A 22,780-nucleotide genomic window follows, 5' to 3' on the forward strand; every position below is an offset into this window, starting at 1 on the left:
TTCCCTCTACATGCTAATGCTTATCAGTTTACCTCTCTGACATGTTAACCCCTGTTACCTTGCCTGTGCCAAATCCCTGTGACTGCAATAACCTTCATCCCATCAAGCTGTTGACTCTTTATCATTAAAGATATCTTTCTAATGCCTTGGCTCCATCAAACAACAGACATTCGGGGAGTGGTGGGAGGTGGACAGACCAGTCTTTACAGAAAGAAGAAATCTGAATTAGATCAATGGCATTACACTGGGATTACATTTCATGGATAATTTTATGCTTTAGAGCCTTCTATAACACATACCCTTTGAAATACAACTCCAAAATGAATAAAGGTTCATTCATGAAGTAGTCATCATTGAATTTAGTGTTATTGCTTTAGCCAAGGGAAATTGAGAGGAGGTTTTGGGGTATCTTCATGGTCACACACATAAAGTACATTTGGGAAGAATAACCTGGTTCAGCACTGACGACAGGGAATAAGGACGTAGCTGCTGTAACGGAAAAGCGTCCTTCACCTCTCTCATAACAAAGTGGGATTTCAGACTGAAAAAGCATGGAAAGGACAGAGCACCAGGTCTTTGCTCTTTCCTCCAATCCAGGAAAATCCCATCATTAGCAGCAGTAGGAAGAAAGATGCCCTCTGAGGAGCTGCCAACACACATTCATTCGGCTGCCAGCTAGCCTACAGCACTGCCGAACAGCAGCATTACCCTCATCTCAAATGCTTTCTTCTGCTTTACACTTCTCCTTTGTAACTCATTCTTTAATATGAGATTTATCACTGATCCACCCCAAAATCCAGCCCTAGAGGGAACAAAGTCTGTTACACAACCTGAGCAACAGGGACTAACTCTACACCACCCTCGTAGTGAGAAGTGAAGGTCTCAGACAACCCAGAGGGGCTGCAAAATTGCTACTGCCACAATCCCAAATGCACAAATACCTGCTTTCAGACACAGCTTACACCCTGGCCCTGACTTCAGTAAGGTTATCCTGATCAGTACATGCCGTTCTTGCTGCTAAGCATTCCCATGTCGCCTGAACACAGGTAAACACGAATGCCTGCCATATTTGAGCTCAGCTGTTTGAACAAGCACAGAGAAGCATTCAAACTCCACTTGACTCAAGCAATCCACAGCGCTAACACTGCGGTTGTAGGTGTTCATAATTTAAGAACTCAGGTCAGCTGGTCAGAGAAAGCCAAACTCACTACACCGGTGCAAGGACGGTCAGTGCCAAATCAGGCAAGACACTCCAAAGCCTACTGCTGCCCAGCCTTACTGCTGGTCAGCTCTTCAAGTCCCCGTGCAGGGCGTTCTGTGAGCTTTTGCCTGGCGCCCGAGCTGACACACTCTTCATCAAAAAACATCAGGCTGATTTAGTGAGCTGAGGTCTCCAGCCTTGGAAAAATTTTCCAATTGTGTCAAATAACTCTTTCTAACTGGGGTGGCAGCAAAGTCACAAAGAGAGGGGGCCTCGTTCCAAAAATGTGCAAAGTAAAAGCTTGCAAACTGATTGCATATCACACTTTGTCCTTCAGAGCAAACTTCTTCCTCTTGCTTGATATTTGAGCTGTGCCTAGGGTAACTGGTTTTGCCCCAGTAAGAAAAGACAACCAACCACCACCATCCAGCAAGCCATGAATCAGGTCGCCGCTAGACTCAACACTGGCAGCCCCGTGCACCCTTCTGCCAGGCAGCAGCTTGAGCCCTTTTCACCACAGCAGTTCACAAGGGAAGAGATGAATGTGATTTTTTTCTCTTCCCCGCTCCTATAGCCTCTGTATGACAGACCCATGGGAAGCAAGACAGAGGGACATCCTCTGGATTACAAATCCAATTACAGTTGTCCTAACTGCTTCTTGTAGCTTTAAAGATGTTCTTAAACCAGCAGAATGGTTCACCAAATGGGGCTGAGATGATGCTGTGGACACAGAGTAACAGATGGTCTTCACAGATTCTCAATTAATAAAACAAAACCCAAATGGCTACAAATACAGCTTTGGAAACATTTACTAGCTTGCTCCAGAGAAAAAGCCAACTACAAAGTCCAAACTGACATTCATAGAATTTAGACTTAAATGAAAAAAATAATGTTTTTGTGTTTAGTGTCTTGTTTTCTTCTGTGAAAGCCCATGAGACTGATAAAGATTACTGGAAAAATGGAGCCTTTGATGATTATTTCCACTAAGAAAGGAAGTAATTTCCATTCTTTCTCACAACATTCTTATACAAGAAGATATTTCATTTCCTCCAGGGACAACAACCTCACTAAAGAAAACAGAGGCCTGCATATGGGTTGACTATGACTTTTCATTTATGGGATTCTCAGGGCTCAACACAAGAGGGGTCACATTTTGCTGGAGGTACCTGGGCTTGGGAATGCCAGGGATCACCTCTCCTGGTGCCAGCACTGGATTCAAAGTCTGCTGTGGTCCATGGCAAGGACTCTGCTGATGCACATGGGCTTTGGACCTCACTACCACCCTCCTGGCATTTACACACAATTGAAAAAAAAAAAACAAAGCAGAGAGAAAGAGCTGTGTGCCAAACAAGCTTATGGCTGCCACAAAAGCAGTCCATGCTGCAACACCAAGAACACTACTGTCCGTGCATGGTAAACACTGAGTGTTTAAATCTGTATCTTTAACCTCATATTTGTTATTATACAAAATAAACATGGGTTACAACTTTAAGAGACATTCGCCTGAATGTTAGCAGCTGCTGTAACTATGCATTAGCATTGAAGTCTGTTAGATGAAATAGGAACTGACTCCCCTAACCTTCTCAAAAGAGAGAAAACTAAAACAAATCTGCTTGGTTTCTTAAGAGTTTCACAAAGTGCCTGCACGTTTCTCTAATAATAACTAACATACAGCGAGAAGTAAACCCCGACAGACAGCAGCCTCCTGACTTGCACTGCGAAAGAAGAAGCACCACTTTCAGGAAGCAAAGCTCTTCAGAGGCAAATTGAGGAACATGGGCTTTTGAAGTGTTCAAACACACAAATATTCCATATATTCCCCATATATCAGCAGACTAATTGCAGTGCATTTCATGTGCTAATACAGCAACAATGCACCTTCAGGACTGGATTAGGTGTAGTTTTATCTAACTGTTCTAATAAAACAACAGTGCCAGCCTTGCATTGGTTTAAAGTCAAAGATAAAAGTGGGCTGAAATTTGAAGGATCACCCTGCCCACAACCAGCACAACTGCAAACGGAGGAATGCAGTTACTGACTGGGCCTGAATAAACTGCTGACCTTTACTTAAACCTTGCAAGAGCACTGAACAACCTATGCCCAGATGGAAAACCAGCAAACGCCAGTAAAAGGCAGAAGAAATAAATTATTTTCCCACCTGCCTTTCTATTTTGCTAAATTACTTCTCTTAGTTTGCTCAGCCATGTGTTCCAAGTGGTGCGCTTGAACAAAGGGGGCTGGGGCTTCTGCTCACAGCATGACTGCTACCGGGGCTGGGCTTCCCCAAGAAGTCCAACAGTGATGCCTGACCTGGCGCCCAGTAGCAGTAACCTCAAACAGGAGAACCGGCATCTCCATTGCCTCTGGGGATGGATGTGGTGTGATGATCAATCCATCTTCTGTGCAAAACACTTCACAGACGATCACCATCTGCTTCTGTCCCAGGCAAAACACTTCACTGACATCTGATGACAAAATCAAACCAATCCAGGCACCCATGCCTGAAATCCCAAGGTTGTTCCCTTGCTATGGACCCAGCGTGTTATCAGCTGCTATGATCTTCCTCACCCTGTTAACTCTTGCTGATGTGCTAGGGAGATCAATGCCCCTTCTTGGGAATCAGGGTACAAATGCTCAGGCAAAAGTGTGTCTTTTAATATCAGCGGTGCCACTCCAAGCACGATCCTCAAACCGAGTATCATTTCCCACTGGGATTATCCCCAGTGAGATAGGGGAAGGCTTAACTGATACCTGGAGGCTCTTTATTATTTACATTATTAGGACATTATTAGGGCAGCTTGCATGCACGGGACTACTCAGCCCATGTGAGAGAGGAACACTCAAGGGCAGAGGCAAAAAGTTGTTAGACATAAGATCACTTTATCTGAAACCTATTGAACCTTGCAGCACACAACTTTCATCCTTCTATAAATAGATCTCAACAAAATAATGAAGTAGTATGAAAGTTAAGTGGGGATATAAAACTCCTTTTAAAAGTTGAATGGTTTATTATATATACAAACTACAGATATCTACCTGAAATCAAAATTATAATATCATTAGTGAGTCAGAGAGAAGATGAAAAAGTCCAATTTTAATGCAACACATATCATGGTATTACCATAATTCAAGAGCGCATTTCCTTTTTTTGTTACTTATTCTGTTTTCAAACAAACAAACAAACAAGATGTGGGGTCTGCTTATGGCACTGATACAAAGAGCAGAATTTAAAGGCTGGCCTTATCTCCATCACTTATCAAGTAAGTTGAATTTACAGTGTTAACTAAGGATGTAAAACTGTGAACTGGGAAATGGATAGCGTGTGTAATTTTGGTGCTCTCTAGTAAATGATCAAACCTTGAACTTTCTGGGAAGCAGAGGAAAAGCCCTTTAGTGCTAGCAGGCACACAGCTGGGCCACGAGGAGCTTCAGAATGAAACAGTTTCACTTATTTCCGGATCAGAAGCGATGTGTGTGCACCCTTCCACATCACTGAAATTCTTTCATTCACGTTTCCAAAGTGATATTTCTTTTATTACCCAGTTAACACCTTCTCCCGTATTACAGAGAGTGTTTGACCAGCTCCTCATCACTCCTGCTGAGACCTGCATGGGGATCTCCTCTTTTGGCCAGGGTGGCCCAAGGCCACCTTCCTCGGAGCAGGATACAGGGAGTCCGGTGAGATGGTTAAATTCACGTTACTAGTGAAAACCTTTGCACTTGCAACTGTGCAAAGTCTGAAGTCTTGAAACAACATCAAGATTCTGCCAGCAAGCTCAAATCTATGATTTATTTTCACTTTCAATTGTGTGGATATTTCTGTTGCCTACATTTCTATTTTCAGCCTCAGCCCAGTGCTATCACAAAACTCATTTTTGCAAGCCAAGCACTTCACAGCACCCACTTTTTCTCTGACTGAACACAAAAAGTCTTGCTCAGGTTACATTTGCTAAAACACGGGACAACTGGCTGTGATGTACTTTAATCTGGAACAAAGAGGGCTTTGGAAAAGACCCATTCATAAAGCGATTGTCAACAGACAGGAGGATTCTGTTATGTTCCCCTGCTTAAAAACCTAATCATAGGTTTAGGCTTGTGCAACCTGCCAAATTCATAGCTCAATGAGCAAAGAACCTCTATTATATATTTTGCCGTCGGCATTAACATTTCAGGAAAATGGAATGCAAAAGCTACTAAATTAAGATAAATTACATGCTTTTTACTTCCTATTTTAAATTCTGATTCAGGAACTGAATTCAGGGTTCTTTACATGGGATGCATTTAAAAATTTCTTCAGTCCAACTGAAGCAGGATTTTGGAAATGCAAACTGACCAGCCTGCACTTAAGTGCTGCTTTGAATTTGATACTTAATCACATACAGAAATGCACAAATTCTTTTGTGATACTTAATAGAGAAGGGAGGGTGAATTTACTTAGCCTGTTTCATCCTCTTGAAAATGTCATGGGATTTCATCAGGCAAGTGACAAGTAAGAGCCAGAAGACAGCAACAATATACTTTGGGTGAGTTCTTCTCTTTCATTCCATGTTCAGTTTATTCCTGTGGCTGGCGCATTTCTAAATTCATTTATGAAGTAGAAATGGTTACGCTAAAATAAGCTAGATACATACCAAGAGTACTTTTCTTTCTCCATTTAATGCAACCTTCTGGAGAAAACTCAAGTGAATGGGCAAGCCCTGTTGCATGCACTGGGGAGGGTGGAAATCCAACAGCAATTCAGCGCCCTGAACAGACTCTCTGGGGAGTATCAATTCTGTCTCTGCCTTGACAAAAAGAATGCAAGCAAAGACTCCCCTGGGCCAGCTGTATCTGCATCAAAGAGAACAAACAAAACGTAAACAAGGCCCAGACCTGCTGTACGCCCTCTCAGCTACAACCCCAGCAAAGGGGGGCACGCAGCCCAGCTGTAAGGCACCTCCCTCCCCAGCCTGCGGGGAGACGCTGCCCAGTCCCCCAAAGCACCGCGTGCTGCAGACATCCGGCTGAGCGGCAGCCGCAGCTTCTTCCTAAAGACTTTTGGATGCTGGGGAATAAACACAGCACCCATTGCCTTACTGAGCGCTGACGAGCCATGTGCCTGCAAAAGAAAAGTGCCATTCCATCTCCTTTCCAAGCTGCTTTTTTTTAATGTTCATTATTTCATCTGTTTCACATCCTATTATAAATGCAGACTTGTTAAACGTCACCTGAGAAAGCTGGGCAGGGGTGAGGTGTTTGCACTCTACAGCAGCACAAAGTCACCTTGCCTATCCCAGCTCAGGTACTTTTGTCCTTGGAGGACAGTAGAGTCCATAATGTTCCTATTTTCCATCTTATGAGCCTGTTGCCCACCCAGTAACTCCAGGATGAGGTAGGTTTGTGAGTGTCTTTACATCTAGTTGGTCAGGCCCCAGATTTGCTTACTAGCCTGCTTACTCAGTGAACCGTGCACAAAGTACTCATTGCCTTTCTTTATTCCTTGGGCCCATAGTCCGAACCACCACATAGCCCTCAAGGTGCTTGTGCAGGCAGCCACATTCAGCACTAACCAAAATTTCTAAGGATATATCTGCAATGTGTAAGGCAGTACAAGCAAAAATCTACAAGTTAGCTCCAGAAATGGAAGCAGAACAGTCTTATTGCCCAGATTTTGCAATGTGCTACTCAATGCTGCTGACAGATTCATAGGGCTCTGCTGGGGGCTTCACCGGCTGCTCCCTCTGCGTTCTGGTGCAGCACAGGGCACAGATTCTGCACCAGCTCCCAACTGCCTGGGCAAAATGAGCCCAAGCATCCCGCATGTGAAGTTGTTCGCACGTGACTGCTTATGCACTGAATTCAGCAGCTCTTGTTCCTATGCCAAACAGGCAGCACAGAGAGTTTAAAATGATAATTAAAAAATATCTTAAATGAATTGATTAAACCAAATCCAATTTCACTGTGGACTGTATTACCTAGAGAACCGTACCAGGCCTGTGGCAAAATAAAATTTGTTTCTAACAGATATTCTTGCTATATTCATGAAGAGAGAAGGTATATTTCCCCTATTTTTTTTTTGCTTTTTTCAATAGCCTTTTTCAATAGCAAGCTTCTTCAAAAGTGGCCCCTGCAGCACCCAGACATCCAGTATCACATTGCACTTCTAAAGCAGGCAAAACCCAAGAGAAGTTCAAGCACCTGGAACATGCTTTTCCTTGCAGCACAGCACTGACAGTGACAACCGCTTTATAAAAGAAAAGTTAAATGTTAAATCTTTGCAAGACTGCAAATAAAAATTCAAGCAAAAAAGGCAATACAACAGATGGAAGTGGTCGTACAATTCTTCTGACCTTGCGCCAAATGTCTATGTTATAAATCACATTGGAAGAATTCCCCCCAAAAGGTTTTTCTTCACATAATCCCTGATATTACAGAGTCATCTTGCTACCAGTTTTCCTTTTCTTCCTTGTTTTACTGCTACTTTATTTATCACTTTTTATCAAAGTGATATAAAAGTGTCTTCTTTTATGTCTGCTCCTCATTTGCTATGCCTTCAGACTTGCTAGCTCAGTACTAGCAGCAGTCCGACCGTGGCAGAGTACAGTACAGGCTATAAAGCCTGCGCGGGAGCCGTAAATACCTTGCTGTTAGCCTGCCTTCAATTCTGCGCTGCTTCACTTAGACCGCTACTAGAATTTAAGCGAGTTTAACTGCAGCAACTGCAGTGTAGACATGCCATTTGTACTGGCTGGGTTTTCCTTCCAGAGTCTTTGCTAATGCTATTTTCTACTTTGTTTACACAGCGGTTTTATAGTACCATTTGTCTGTGTTACCGTCACTATTGGAATATTGATATGTACACAGCAAAATGCTTCAGCATTGGAACTGGTGGTATTCTGAAAAATGACTACTTCTTTTGGTCACTGACCAACTGCAACGAAAGACTTCTATTTCCCAGTAATCATTTATTATAGTCAGGCATGCAGGCCAGGTAAATTAATTTGAGTATCCTCTTAAAAATCCTAAATGAAAATTGGAGTAACACTATTATTCATTAAGACACACTTAAGATCGTGAGCCGCATTGCTTACCTATGGATATGGTCCAAACTGCAGCAATTTTCATAATAGCCTTGGTGCGGGAATTGAAGCGGCTGTGCTCAATGGGATTGCGTATTGCTACATACCGATCAAGAGAGATGGCACAGAGATGCATAATAGATGCAGTTGAAAAGAGCACATCTAGGGAAATCCACATAGGGCACAACTGTTTAGGCAAAGGCCAAGCATAATCTGAAACATAGAGAGAAAAGAAATGAAAGGAAAAAAGAAAAGGAAATAATTTGGGAAGCTAGGCCATAATTTCTGAGAAACTCTTGGGATACTTTAAGTCTATGATACCAGTAAGGGGCACATGCATGAGGGGTGGACAAAGAAACCTCTCGGGGGGCCTCTCTACGGGCAGTTCCTGGCTCCAGACACTCCATAAACCTGTAGCCAGTTCCCACACATCTGTTTTCCATGACCAGTAGCTGAAGGCAAAGGAACATAAATTTGACAGTGCCTCCCAGTGACCATTCTAGCTCTGTTCCTCTCTCTTAACTTTTCCCTAATATCTTAAAAAAATCAGATATTACATTCATTTATAATTGCCTCATCACATTCTTTTCATGGCTTGCATAGCGCTGTGTGGCATTACCTTCACCCAGATCCTTTCTAAAGCTCCCTGGGTACGTACCTCCCAGTTTCTGTCTGCTGAGGAGGAAGGTAGCAGGCAGTTTTTCTATGCAGTCTAACAACCAGCTAAATGACACCACTTCACCTTAAATATTCTCCTCAGGCAGTGTGCCTTAATAACAGAGGAATATTTGCCTCCTCACAGAGCAGCTGGGTTGAGTGGCTGAAATATGAAAACTGTTGTGAGGGTAGACAGAGCTGAGTATGATTCTTCACAGAAACACGTATGCCAGCATACTGAACAGGCTGGATAGCTACATCTGACAGCAGCTGGCACGCAGCTAATTTGGGTGCCTGCATGTATTAATCAGTTTACTCAGTGCTGAAGTACAGCTTGAGAATAGAAGTGACCCAGAAAGATCCTCAAGGGGCACTGGTATTTAAATTAAAGCTCAGAGAAAATTGATTTGTGAATGATACTCCCATGTTAATGCCCAGAATGGATTACATGAGATCAATAACATGTCCTGCCAAGCTCTGGGCTTCTAACACACTTATCAAAACAAATCAACAGTATCTACAGCAGCTGAAAACATGAGAGACTTCATAATAGTTGAATAATGATATATTCTCGTGTCTTCAGTCAGAACACGGATATCTAAAGCAATCTTGAAGTTTACCCCAAGGATCAGAAACATCACTCTGCAGAATCAACGTTATATTAAGAACAATGCAGCTCCATCCTACTGATCTCAAATGGAAAGGGAGAAACGTTAGTCTCAGAAAGCATATTTTGAAACAAATTACCCAGCCAAGAGAGACCCAGCATACCTTACGTGCAGAAACCCGAGATGAACTGAACCAGAGCAAAGTCTTATGAATTCTCCCAGCGAAGCCCAGGAACCCTTCACAAAGAGCACGGGCAGAATGAGATGGACACATCAGCTCATTTTACCAGTGGGAAACCCACAGAAGAAGTGCTAACTCACGCATGACACACACACAAGACCTCATCTCTGGGGAGATAAACCATTTATTTTAGCAAGTTCGTACCACCCCTACTAGATGGACTGTAAGTGGACTGAAATCCAAAGCAGCAAGTATTTAAGAGGTCCTTATCAAAGGGAACTAAGTAAAGTGCTTTGTGGCTGGAGCATCTTTACTTTAAAAGGCACCTCTGCTGTACAAATGAATTGAACATGTTTAAGTTATGACTGCCCCTTTATGAAGCTACAATCAATTTCTGCACCTCCTGCTCTCGTTCACATTTTACAGTAGCTTAGGACATCGTTGCCATCAACCTGCAATTGAGCTCAGAGCTCCAGCTAAGCACACCTCTGATTTGCTGGGTCTTTAATGATGCCTCAGTGAATGCTCCAGGGAAGAACAAGTCTGATCCCCTTCAAGTGGTACCTGTGCTCCCTGTACAGCCCCAGGCTTTTGCTGCCAGCCTAAGCTAAAGCACATTCAGTCACTCTTTATCCCTTGTTATTTCTCTCTCTGAGTTGCTAGAGCCAGCTTCCAGCTTTCTGATAGAGGCTGGAATGAGCTATGAGCACAAGACCTGGAGAAAAGCACTGGGGAGTGTGCCCCGATGGATGAAGCGGTCCCTGTGAGGATGCATGGGGCGATCGTGACTGCAGCAGCCTCTGCCCAGAGGGATGGTGGTGGTGATGGTGATGGCTGCTCCCCCCACCAGGCAGACGGCCAGGAAATCTCCAGTGTCTCCAGAAAGGGACGCCAGGCCTCCAGGCTCCCTGTGCGTGGGAACATCTCTGATCTGATCTATGGTGCTGCGGTGGATACAATCTGATTCTTGACATTTCCTACACCTGGAAGAGGTTTCTACAGCAACCACCTTTTCAGCATTATTGAATGATGAATAGTCTCTCTTACTTTTTCCTCTGAGCTACTTGAACACTTCCCATGACTGCTTCCCCCTGGAACTTCTGCTATTGATGTGAACTAGGCAATGGCATTACAACCGAAAAATTAACAAAAGCAAAAGTGACAGTAAACGTTCATACCCACGGTGTGAGGTTAGTAGATGTCGCCTGCTGTCAGCCCCGGCACTGCAGGAACTACAGCCACCAACAGATCAAAGTAACGCTGCCCAGAATTACTGCCCTGGCAAACTGTCGGGATGTCTTTAAAGATAAAGGTGATAGGAAAGCCCTCCTGATAGCTCATCCTTTTAGTCTGTACTGTGCCAGGGCACTCTGTTATGCTTCTACCTGAAAAGGCAGTTATATGAGGAGACATTTTACTTTCTCAGGAAGTTTCCTAAAATGATCAGCGATAATAAACTATCCCTCTGGAAATTTGTAGAATGGCAGCTTGTAACACATGACTATACCTTGATAGGAAGGGCATAATACATCTACTATCTCAAAATGCAATTACTTTTAAGTAAGCATGGTGTGTGCATTTGGAACACACCTACACAGCCTATAAAGCCAGTAATTTGTATAAAAAGAGAAAAAGTTCCTTCTAATTCTGTTTCAAATAAATGTACAAAACATAGGAAATGTGCCCTGTGACTGTGCCAAGATGCAAACGAGGGTTAAAAAACCCAATTCTGTTAGCGATGTTATACCTTTAAAACAATCTTATCCTCAGAAATAATCTATCTGCAGAAGGTAACATTTCTCCGATTTGATTTTGTCTCATTTCATATACAAAGAATAGTGGTTACCATATATTTAGAAGTGCAGATGACTGAGTGAAATGAATTCTTGAAAACCAGCACTTCTAAGTTTGAGTAATTGCATTTCAATGGAAAGCATGCACCTAGGTTGAAATTTGGCTCCAGAAAGAATGAAACAGTACTAAACCCCTGGGAAAGAAAAATCCAAATTCTCTGTAAGAAACTCTGATTTTTGTACCTTGAATTAATCTATGCCCTTAAAATCAGTCATATATTTACTGCACTGGCTGGTAGACCAGATAGGAGAGTGCTGAAGGGACTTAGATGAATCCAGCAGGTCAGAACAAAAGGCGTTATTTCTTTACCCAGCGTGTAATCAAACTGCAGATTTTTTTGCCTCCAAACATTTGTGGGTGCTAGAAGTTTACACTGGACAAATTCATAGAGAAAAGTGTATAGAAGACTATTGGAATGAAGAAGACTATTGCAATGATATTACTTTTAGATCAGTGTTGGCTTCTGGCTCTAATCAGGATAAAAACACCAGGTATGAAATCCTGGAAGGAAACTTCTGCAGAATGCCTGTGTATATTGCTTCAGCCCCCAACGCTGAATAGCATCTCATGGAACCTGAGATGCTGTCATTCTTTGTGGGAAATGTGGGTCATGTTTAACCAGGAGTCATGGTCCATAGGTGGGATTTCATCTCCTGTGCTGGGATGAAAAAGCAAACCACAGCTCCTGTGTGTCACTGAACAGCTGAGACGGGCACAAACTGTTGGCAGCCAAGTACAGAAACTCAAAAGCATTTTGGCAAAGTTGCAGACCATCTCTGTGTGTAGCTAATTTGCTGTCGGATGAGAGTTCCCTTAAATTTTTTGTGCTTTCCATCAAGAAGGATGGCAACAATGAAATTTAATGACTTCTGTCAGAGGTTTTATGCGTATGGGCAAGAAGTGGTGTATAACACTGTCACTATGGTCATTGTGCCGTTCGCTGCCTAAGAGTCACAATTACCAGCCACTGCCACAGGAGGTGACTGAATAATCCAAAGCACATCAAATGGAAGCAAAATTAATTATGTCAAATGGTAAAACAGAATTAGTCCAGACTGTAGGAGAATGGCTGAACTAAAAAAAAAAAAAAAAAGTGTCAGAACCTGCAGCTGAAAAGAAACTGTGGGACTGCAGAATAGACAGAGGCTGATACAAACCCCCTTCCTTCTCCCCAAAGCCTTGAACAAAATCTCATGAGCTTTACCCAGCTTTTTGTGCTGAGCTGGAGTAGACAGGAGTTGTGTGTACACGTACAGACAAACACACCCCACACTACAGATGGGCTGGCTCACTATATTCACATCTTAAAAAAAAAATTACTATTGCTTGTACATATTTACTACTTCTATAGCACAATCTGCCCCAGGATACCTCCTGGGAATATGCAGTGTAATACTTGGGACAAATCTGGAATAATAGTGACAAAATACCTGCTTAACAGCACAATAAAGTGAAGAGTTATGTAAAATTCATCCCTGTAGCTTCAGAAATTTTTCATGGCAAACTCACAGTAAGCTGCAGCAATCATTTCTTTTCCAACCATGAACAGGAATTTGGAAACAGCTTCAGAACACATTTGTTGTATTTAGCCAGTACTTTACGTCTATCAGGACTGATAAAAGGGTAAAAACCACCCTTCAAAACCACACAGGAAGAATATATATTTTGTCTTTTAGGTTCATGATGACATTTTATATGTGTATATATATACATGCACACATATATATTATGTATATATACATATGCATATATATAGAAAAAAAACAGAGCTAAGAGGTGCAGAATAAGAACTAGAGATGGTTATCTGTTCAAATACAGCCTCTTCTAACGTTGTTCATTGGCTTAGCCAAAACCTAAAATACATGTGATACTTCTCCTTTTGGGATTCTGATATTTACTGTATTTATGTTTCACTTTAACTACTAGTAGGCCTTGAATGAATTGAACTAAAAACGGTAGGAAGTCATTCTGTTTGAATAAATCTTAATCCCAGTACAAATCACAATTTCCCAGCAGTTAACATGGCAACACAGCATGTGCTTGAAGCACCTCCAGATCATCCTCTGGCTGCCACGGATCTGTTCCAGGCCGTACACTGATCTACAGCTCTGTGTAGTGCTCTGACTCTCAGAAAGGTCAGTGGCAGAAATCCAGGAGATGTGTCACCTAATTCCCTGAGAAACGAGGACATGTCCTTTCGAAACGAGAAGAGCGCAATACCGAGCAGCGACATTGGCTCAGGTTTCCTTGCTATAACTCAAAGCAGCATGCAGACGATGGGAAACAGCAACCCAGGAGATGTACCCAAAAGCTGTCACTTTCTGGTAGATTTTGCAGCTTTTGAAGATTCTTTCACATGTTCCAGAGAAATCCACCATTGTGGGCTGTGGAAAAAAGCCTACCCTTGTCCGCTGCTAAAAGTCTTTTCACCCCCATTGCACCATTAATGTATTGCAGCTGAAGCATTTTATACTAACCAGACTTTCCAGTATTCACTTCAAAGTTTCATAGCTGCTACAGGCTTTATAAAAATAGAAAGCAATTACATACAGTTTTAACATTACTGCATTGCATTATTCCCAGGGGAATGAAAGAATTTAAATTATTCTCTTCTCTCCCTTATCTAGGAAGTAAAGTATTTCTTAGCCTGAAATACCACATCAGTAAGCGTAAAGCTATGCATCTCTTTTTTGCTGATTTATTTCCTTCAGATTTACATTGACAAATGACTCTGAGACACCCATATCACCCTGAGAATCATAGAACCGAGGGTTGAAAATCTCCATCATGCCTGAGAAGAACAGAACGTCTTGCTTGACCCCCCGCAATCCTCAGTGATTCCCAGCATGTCCGCAGAAGGGATCATGCACGTGCGGCCAAGTTTCCTGGGTAGAGGAACAGCTGGTCTCGAGGGCAGCACTACAAATGCTTCTGATTTTATCATCAATTGAGTGGAATTTCATGTTTTTCTGACATTGAACTCCTGGACACTGGGTTACATGAGAAATTGAGTTTACCTTTAAGTTTCTAGCCTGTATTTTTCTAGAGGAAAAAAAGGCTACACTAAAGCTATCTGGATCCCTTAAACAGCACATAGTCTAGCACAGCCAAGCACAGGGCCATAATCTATACACAAAGAATGAAGATGTCTTTTAGGAGAAAGACTGTATTCTTGAATGCTCCAAGTCCAAAAAGGCTTGAGTGTCCCAACGGATGCTCGGGAGAGGATGGACTCTCAGATAGCATGGTGGCGTTGGCTTGACAGTTGGACTTGATGACCTTGGAGGTCTTTTCCAACCTTAATGATTCTATGATCCTACGATATGATGGCTAAGAGGGAGGAAGAGACCACCAAGTAAGAAAAGGAAGGTGTCACTGAGTCCAGATGCAGTGTTGGTGAGACTGCTGCTGGCACCCCACACTTGACGTGAACCTCTGTGCCTAGAAGATGCTATTTTGCCACAATGCAACACCTCACAAAGATTTTACTCAAGTCTGTGCCACCGATCACATCCAAAATGGGCTGTGCCACCATTCCTGAGCTTTAGTTTTTCTCTGAGCTATTCAGTTTTTACCTCGTGGAGCCATCGGCATGGCACGAACGGCCCTGGGGCAGGGAGCAGCAGGCAATGGATCCATAACAGTGTGGTCTCCTTCGGAAACCCCTCACCATCAAGGGAAACCCTGACGGAGCTGCATGTGCCTCCAAAGGTCTTTTGGCTCTTGCCTCACAAGTTATAGCGATTAATTGATGTGACTGTGTTTTATTGCAAATTAAACAATTGCACCCATTATGCTGTTTTGAGAATTTTAAGTAACTGTGTTAGATTTTGCTTTCTATCCAGTATGGCAGTGGTTTACAGTCTTGACAGGACTGGTAAGAAAGAAGCAAATTTAAAGGCAGAATGGATGTAATTATCTGATCCAGGGGAAGGTTGCTTGAATATAATTTAAGTAGTATTTTAAATGCAAGGAGCCAGTTTTATCACATACTACACTTAAACCAACCCTGCTAACAAAATGGCATATTTGCTAAGAAGAAAACATAAAGAACACTGTTGCCATCCCAAAGGCAGCATCTCCTCTTTTAGGGAAATATCAGATTATTTTGGTGCAGTCTGTCATTCCACAAATCCATGTTACCTTCATCTTTTCATTTATTGATGAAGACTAAAACTATGTTTGAATTCAGAGGAAAAATTTCTAGGCTCAGTAATGTTCTTTGCTTACAATTTAAGCAACTGTGGCTGCATCTGGAATGTTTACATTGAGTCATATGGACAGTTAACAGGGCAATGGTACAAGTAATTGAATTGTATCACCAACTTTGTATATGGGGTCCCTTACAGCATTTTAACTCTAATAGAGATATGATCTCTTCACACAATTCTGAGATATAAATTCTTCATAATACTTTATCTAAATAAAACCACAGTCTAATGAAACATTCACACCAGTAAACATTTTCTTTTTACTGACATTCTGTATGTCACCACAACGACAAGACGGTGTCCTCTCCTTTAATTTCCTTCTTGCAGGTTGTGGATCAGCCTTCACCCTTTGTTTAAACATCTAATAAAATGTTGAACCCACACCACACTGCAAAATAAGTCCATGAGCAAACACAGACCCCAAAAGGATACCTTCTAAATGTAAAAATACAAATATTTTCAAAAAACCTGTTTCATAACAAAGCGCACAAACATGCAACAATAACAGGTGGTTTAGCCCATTTTTTGATGAAATTGAAAAAGATCCATTATCACAGGAAATAGCTGCCAAAACATACAGATCATTTGAGGAAACTAAAATTCAGAACTGAAAATGCCGTGGCGTTATCCAGACTGCAGCTGGCTGCTGAGCAGTTACCTTAGCTGGAACAAAGCAGCCATCTGCTCGAGCCCAGAGTTTCTAATATCAAATAAAGTTTAGACTATGGCTCTACCCTAGGACTGGCTCTGGGGCTAGTGAGAGGATAGAAAACCATGCAGAGGGGATTTTTTTAGGTCTTCAGTTTGATTTCAGCATAACTCAGTTGCCATTCAGATGTCCGTGCCATCCTGACAGCTGTCTGGGAGCCTACCTGGGATTAATCCTCTTTCTCATCTTGGGCTCCCTCCTGGCCTCCGAATCCTGATAAAATGTCCGATTTCAGAAGGAGACATAATAAGGATTTCCCTCATTTGATGTAAAGGTTCCATATTCAGAGAACACAGGTCTGTCATCTTTAACTAGCCAAGGCTTTTACTAAATATTCCAGGAAGACGGCCAATTTAATAAGTCGACATTCTTATCCTAAACTAGCTTCTGCAAATCACTTGCCTTAACTTTGAACGTACAGATGCAGACGTTTTTAGGAGATTTTTTAGTCTGATATACTTTGTATGTCCAGTCAGTAATTTTTTCCCTGCTAGGTGGGAGTAAGTAAAGAATTGGATCTCAGGGTATAAAGCATAATGTGAGGCCAAAGCAAGATGGGCAGTTCGAAAAGCAGCAGTGATTTTGCCTCCCATTCACTCACAGGCTGGATGTGATCGGGATATAACCATCATTCTGGCCCTCATTTAGCACAGTGCTGCACTTGCACTAGTCTAATGCCAGTGGAAAGTGCAACCCACACTCAAGTGCTTTGATGAATTTAGGGATATCAAAGTAGTTCAGTGAGCCAGCTTTCCTTCATACTGTACAGTGTACCTTCCTCAACAGCAGGAAAGCTATTAGGGTTAACTGTCTGGCTGAACTTCATGCCAGTGACAGTCAGTTTGCTTGTCTGACAATGTTAAAAGCCAGTACAAGCAGTCAGCGAGACTGATAATGGCAAGAAATCACTTCAGATAAACCATATTTTGGTCATGCTCACAGATGTTTATTTCCATTTCTGATATCTTCAGAGCAGAAGACTTGCAAAACACATTCCCTGTTTAGCTTCCTCCAAGCCAGTGGGCATTTCTGATTCTTCGTGACTGTTCAGGTAGAAATGCCAACATGAGAGTGCTCCACAGAAGCCACTTTTTACAGCAATTATTTGGGGGTTGCTAAGAAGCCTAGAAATTCTGCTCTGTATGCTTGAGTGCCATCTACTGTCCTCCTGTCACTGGCTACCTTAGATGCAAACCTCCTGCCTGCAAAGCGTTTCTGCCATGGTGCCCAGGCTGCTTCTGACCAAGAACAGATTCATCTTTCATTATAGGAAAAGTGTCAGGCTGGAGCTCCTCACATTGGAAGCTTTCACCATGGGAGCCTGAAAGGTAACAGAACAGCATCTTCAGTGGCTTTCTCAAGGAAATAATTTGCTAATGAACACTATTACATATGCAGTAATCCCAAGAAAACCTGTGAATGTGTGAGCAAGCACCACTGTTTTCTAGGAGTTTAATGGCCACCATGTGCCAATTCAGCATGGTCATCTGTCCACGTGCAACCTGCCCCAATTAAAAGGCAACGTGGTGAAGAAACACTGTACTTCCCTGAAACAGGAGTGGAACAGAATTCATCCAGTATGTAAACAAGATTCAAATATTTAATTAAATAATTATAATAGCAATCTAGAAAATGCAATGTATTGCTAATCAATTCTATACCAGAAATGCACAGTGATCTACTAGGATTCTTGTAGTGGTATGACCCGGACTTGCACTTTGGGGGAATTTTGCTGATAACTTTCTTTTAACTGAGGAATAGGATGTAGAAATGAGATGAAGCAAACAACTGCAGCTAAACTAGATCAAGTTACTTAACTGCTTGAGCTCTTCTCAAATCTTGCACAACACTTGAATAATAACATTTCAGTAGCTTTTATCTTCCCATACAATGTTGCAAGTCTGGAGTCCCCTTCCCTCCACAATCAACCTTAATTACCTGGCTGTCCCTCTCCACTTCTTCCCCCCGTTATTCCATGATACTTTGGTGTTTCCCCACTTTGCCAGGCTGTAGGAACCCTGGAGGCTCCTTTTACAGGCCTGGAAAATATAATAATTTTCCACAGCAGGACTAGGTCTGGAAGCTTCATTGGCAGATAAGCTGGACAGTGCGGTGCCTGTTTCTCCATCAGCGGCACGGGAGGCTTTCCTAGACAGCCCAGACACCTGTGGGACACGGACATGCACGTGGAGAGCCCCTGGAGTGATCTGATGCACTTCTATCGCAGCAAGAAAGTACAAACTTTAAACGCTCATGTTTAATCGAACCTCTCTGCGGGGATGCATGGATGCAATCACAATCTCGGGATGCCTCTACATTAAGCCTCGGAGGGAGGAAGGCTTGCAGACTTCACCTCGGCTTGTTGCAGTGTTTCTTCCTTTCTCATCTGCAGGGGCCTGCAGGCTCTGTCTTCAGCCCAGGAGCGGCCAGTCCTATGGCCGAGGGACTCAGCTCCTGGCCCTCCTGTAGGATTAGGTTCAATTCAGCCTAGCAGGGAACCAACCTCCTACCTGGGTGTGATACTTGGAGCAGACTGCCTCGTCCCAAGCCCCCTCACCATGAACAGAGCAGGTCACCCTGTCACCCGTGTCCAAGCACCCAAAGAAACCCTGGGAAAGCAGGGGTCTGGGAATGCTGCACATGGCGAAAGCCACACTGTCCCTCTCCAGAAACATGGGGCTTCTGTACCCCCACTCGCCCCACGCCCAGCTGGCAGAGCCGATACACCCCAACCAGCCTACCACAGCATGATTTTAAATTGGCCCTTTACTCCAAGCAACAATTTGTTATTAGTGTGACAGCCCAGCTTATAAACCCACATAAAACGATGCTAAGGGTTTGCATTATTGTAAGCATTTTGTACACAACTTGTCGCTAATTAAAACTGCTCACTACTAATAGAGTCTACCATAAAAGACTTGAAGTTGGAAGAAGATTTAATCTTAGATTATGGTGCTTTCACACTGCAGCATTTACAGCCTATAAACTGCCAGATTGTTGCCAAACTGCTGCATGAGGACACGTAAGAGTCAACTCAGCACAGCTTTCTTTACAGATCCAAAGATTTAGAAACCCCTCAGACTATGCCAACACATGTACCTTCATCCTCATGTCCTGGAATTCAAGTGACATCCCTCAGCCAAAAAGCAAACAAACAGGCAGCAACAGCAATCCTGCCTGACTCTATGTCCCTCTGACAAATGATGCAGGCATGCAGTTTTGAATCACGAGGTCCGTGCTGAGAACGGCAATGCAGGACGAGGTGATCCTGTTTCCTAGAACAGTGTTTCGGCATGTGGAATGTATTCCCAATGGGTAATGTCAGAGGCAAAGTGAAAACTTAACATATGACCACCATTTGGGTACACTCGTACTCCTTTATTTTTGAGTTTTGCAAAAACTGTAGGCTTATTGTAAGTTCCATTAACATGAAGTAGAAGTTTAATTTAACACGGATAAATGAAGTGTGGGCGTACTGATATATTAGAAAGAATACTATTACCCAGAAAATTATAGTGGTCTCATGAGGTGGAAAAGGAAACTAAACAAATGATATTTAGTGAAGTTATACCATTGGGTTTTTTGATAAACTTGTTTTTGCTTTGTAATCAAGTGCAATGTTATTTTATTATCATGGTTATACTATTACTGCAGTGTAATCTTGCACTTGATTACAAATCAAAACCAGGGATAACTATGATAATAAAATAATGCGTTAACATAATAATCTAGCAAAACATAATAAAATAAGTGTTGCCATAGATTTAACAAATGTAAATGAGTAATATGGGTGCTGTAGTAGAACTAGTCACTCCCAAGATACAAGAAGTACTTATCCCAATATGGACTAGAAAAAGCTTAGAAAAATCATTATGAAAAGTAGATAAAATAAGATGTAAGGGGTATGTTTGAAGTACTTCATCTTGGAAGTTGTTTTTCCTGTGTTCATGGCTTGTCAACATCAATTTGCCATGCTATATCAAACAAATAACCTTGTTCTGCTGTTGTGCATCTTGGATGGAGACAGCTAGCTGGATTTTACCAGTAAAGTAGATTCACGACTTTTGGCTTATGCTGTGTTAAAATGCAATCTCTCTTTCTGTTCATTTCAGATCAGCTGATCAAAGGAATCAACAAAAACTTAACTGGCAAATTCAAAATTTTACTCAACAAATTCAAAATTTAAATAGAGGAGTGAGAAGTAGTTACCATTCAGAATAAATACACAGATGTAAGGACAGAGCTCTGCTGCCTCCTAAAACCAGCCATCAATATTCATAGGTGTCAGGCATGCATTTACAGTCTTCTGCATCCCAGTGGGTGCCAAATAGGAATGGTAAAAGCCTGTCATACCAGGTCAAACAACACCAAGACCTTTTTCTACAGCTGCTGCCTCTAATTGGGGATGGAAATAGACTTATAAAAACAAGAAAAACACCCCAAATGTACCTAAAATAAACACACTGCAAAAAAAAATATATATCAGATGGTGGAAATGGATTAGTCAGGTTAACAACTGGTCTATCCCAATAACTCCAGCATGGCTGGAGAAGAGGGCCTGCTGCCAACATGTCAACAGGAATGGAAATCAAACCGCCCCCAAAATAACAGAGAATCAACAGAACCTTATCAACCATCCTGCCTTGGCCATAAAATCTTGTACATAAGAGTTGCTAGGGGAACTAGGTATTTCATGTTTGTATGTTACTCGTTGAACTTTGTAGTCCCAAACTTTTTTCATCTGGGAACAGAGACGGCACCTCAGAGGAGAGATTCACTCACAAACCCACTGCTGTCACTGTGCTTATCAGAGTTCCTCCAGGAATAGTAAAGTTTTCCAACAACAAGACTTACTACAACCAGAAAACACAGAGGAGGCTGGAATAATTGATTATATATTTGGAACTAATGCTCGCAACCATTATATGTTGATATAGCAGATATTGGTAATCACAGCCTAGACTCTGTGACAGGCTCACACACAAATTCCCCTCATCGCATTAACATCTTTAATGACAATTTTGGCAGAAAAGCTATTGAGGATCCATTCTGTTTCTCTTGTGAGTTGTCCATTCAGAAAAGGGTTGTACTGCGTCAGTGAGGGAGCGTGCAAACTAGTGCAAAGCAGAGTAATTGGCATGTAGCCCCTCTTCCATCAACGTAATTTCCATTTAATTACCATGCAAGCAGATGAATCACATCAGAGCCTCTTTCCCAGCATGTGCTGATAAAACACAAAGTGGGAACTTAATGCTACTCTTACCACTAGGTCTCAGGAAACTGAACTAAACTACAAGGGTATTTGCACATATTTTAATGAATATTAGACAACTCTAGAACCAGAATTTCAAGGGATATGTCATGTGAATTGGAGAGAGACATTAAAATCATAATTTGCTGAATAGAATTTAATGATATCAATTCAATAGACAGATGTGAAAGGAAGTAGAAGAAAAATTTGAGTTAATTCTGAGTTAATTGACCCAATCCTGGAAACATTAATAATTCAAACTAATGTATTACATTGGTATATTTGTCTTACAATGTATCTAAGTGCTTTTCAGGGATTTCACCTTGCTTCTTTGTATTTCTTTCCATCTTGTGTAAAGCAGCTGCCTGTATATGTATTGGCCTGCATAATGGCAGGGAATTTTCCATTCTTCTGAGCTCAAAGGCATGTGCCTTTTCTAAAAATGCAGCAGTCTGTTCCTTGGGGTCTTGGCATGCCACCGTCACTCAGGCTGAGCCCTTAGGCAAGAAATGACAATATTATTGTTTTAATCACATAGAGAACACTGTGGTTACCATACGCTGAAAAGAAATCATACTTATTTTCGCAAAATGCTGCCCATAACACAATACAGTAAAAGCAACAAATATGATAGGATGTACACAAATATACCAGAATGCTGAGATGAGGCATCTATCTGCGTGCAACAAGAGACCTCCCGAGTGAACACAGGGCATAATTTTCCAAACAGAACATGGATGAAGGAGTTTTTTGATTTCATGTTAAGTCAAGACAGAGTACCGAAATACAGCTGACCATCCCTGGGGTCCTTCTGCGTTTCCCCTTACATTCTCCAATATCTGCAGCTGCAGCCAGCACAGGAAAATGAGCCATATGTTAATCTTTACAACAGACTGCAAGTAGGACCGTTCCTGGAAATTATAACTGCTTGTTGGCAAGTGCTGAGAAACACGTTCCACTAACTAGTTCCTCATCCCAGTTTCACTCTGCTGGGGTGAGTGAGAAGAGGTAACAAGTTCTCAGCATGAGATAATACATCCTAGATATTTG

At 42.1% G+C, this 22,780-nt stretch overlaps 1 protein-coding gene across 5 annotated transcripts in view; it reads right to left on the reverse strand.

Annotated features, from left to right (window-relative positions):
• HTR2C (5-hydroxytryptamine receptor 2C) overlaps positions 1-22,780 on the reverse strand; it is a 96,798-nt gene that overhangs the window by 6,402 nt on the left and 67,616 nt on the right. For 4 of the 5 annotated variants that reach the window (XR_004841683.1, XM_035892168.1, XM_035892169.1 and 1 more), the window contains one exon: positions 8,272-8,472. The exons of the other annotated variant lie outside the window; for it this stretch is intronic. Coding sequence is in view for 3 of the 4 variants with exons in the window: in XM_035892168.1 (XP_035748061.1) it covers positions 8,272-8,472 (201 nt within the window). In the remaining variant the exon portion in view is untranslated. The remainder of the gene's footprint in view (positions 1-8,271; positions 8,473-22,780) is intronic. 5 annotated transcript variants of the gene reach the window in all.

The sequence above is a fragment of the Egretta garzetta genome, unplaced genomic scaffold (genome assembly GCF_000687185.1).
Source record: "Egretta garzetta isolate BGI_Z169 unplaced genomic scaffold, ASM68718v1 scaffold404, whole genome shotgun sequence".
NCBI lineage: Eukaryota > Metazoa > Chordata > Aves > Pelecaniformes > Ardeidae > Egretta > Egretta garzetta.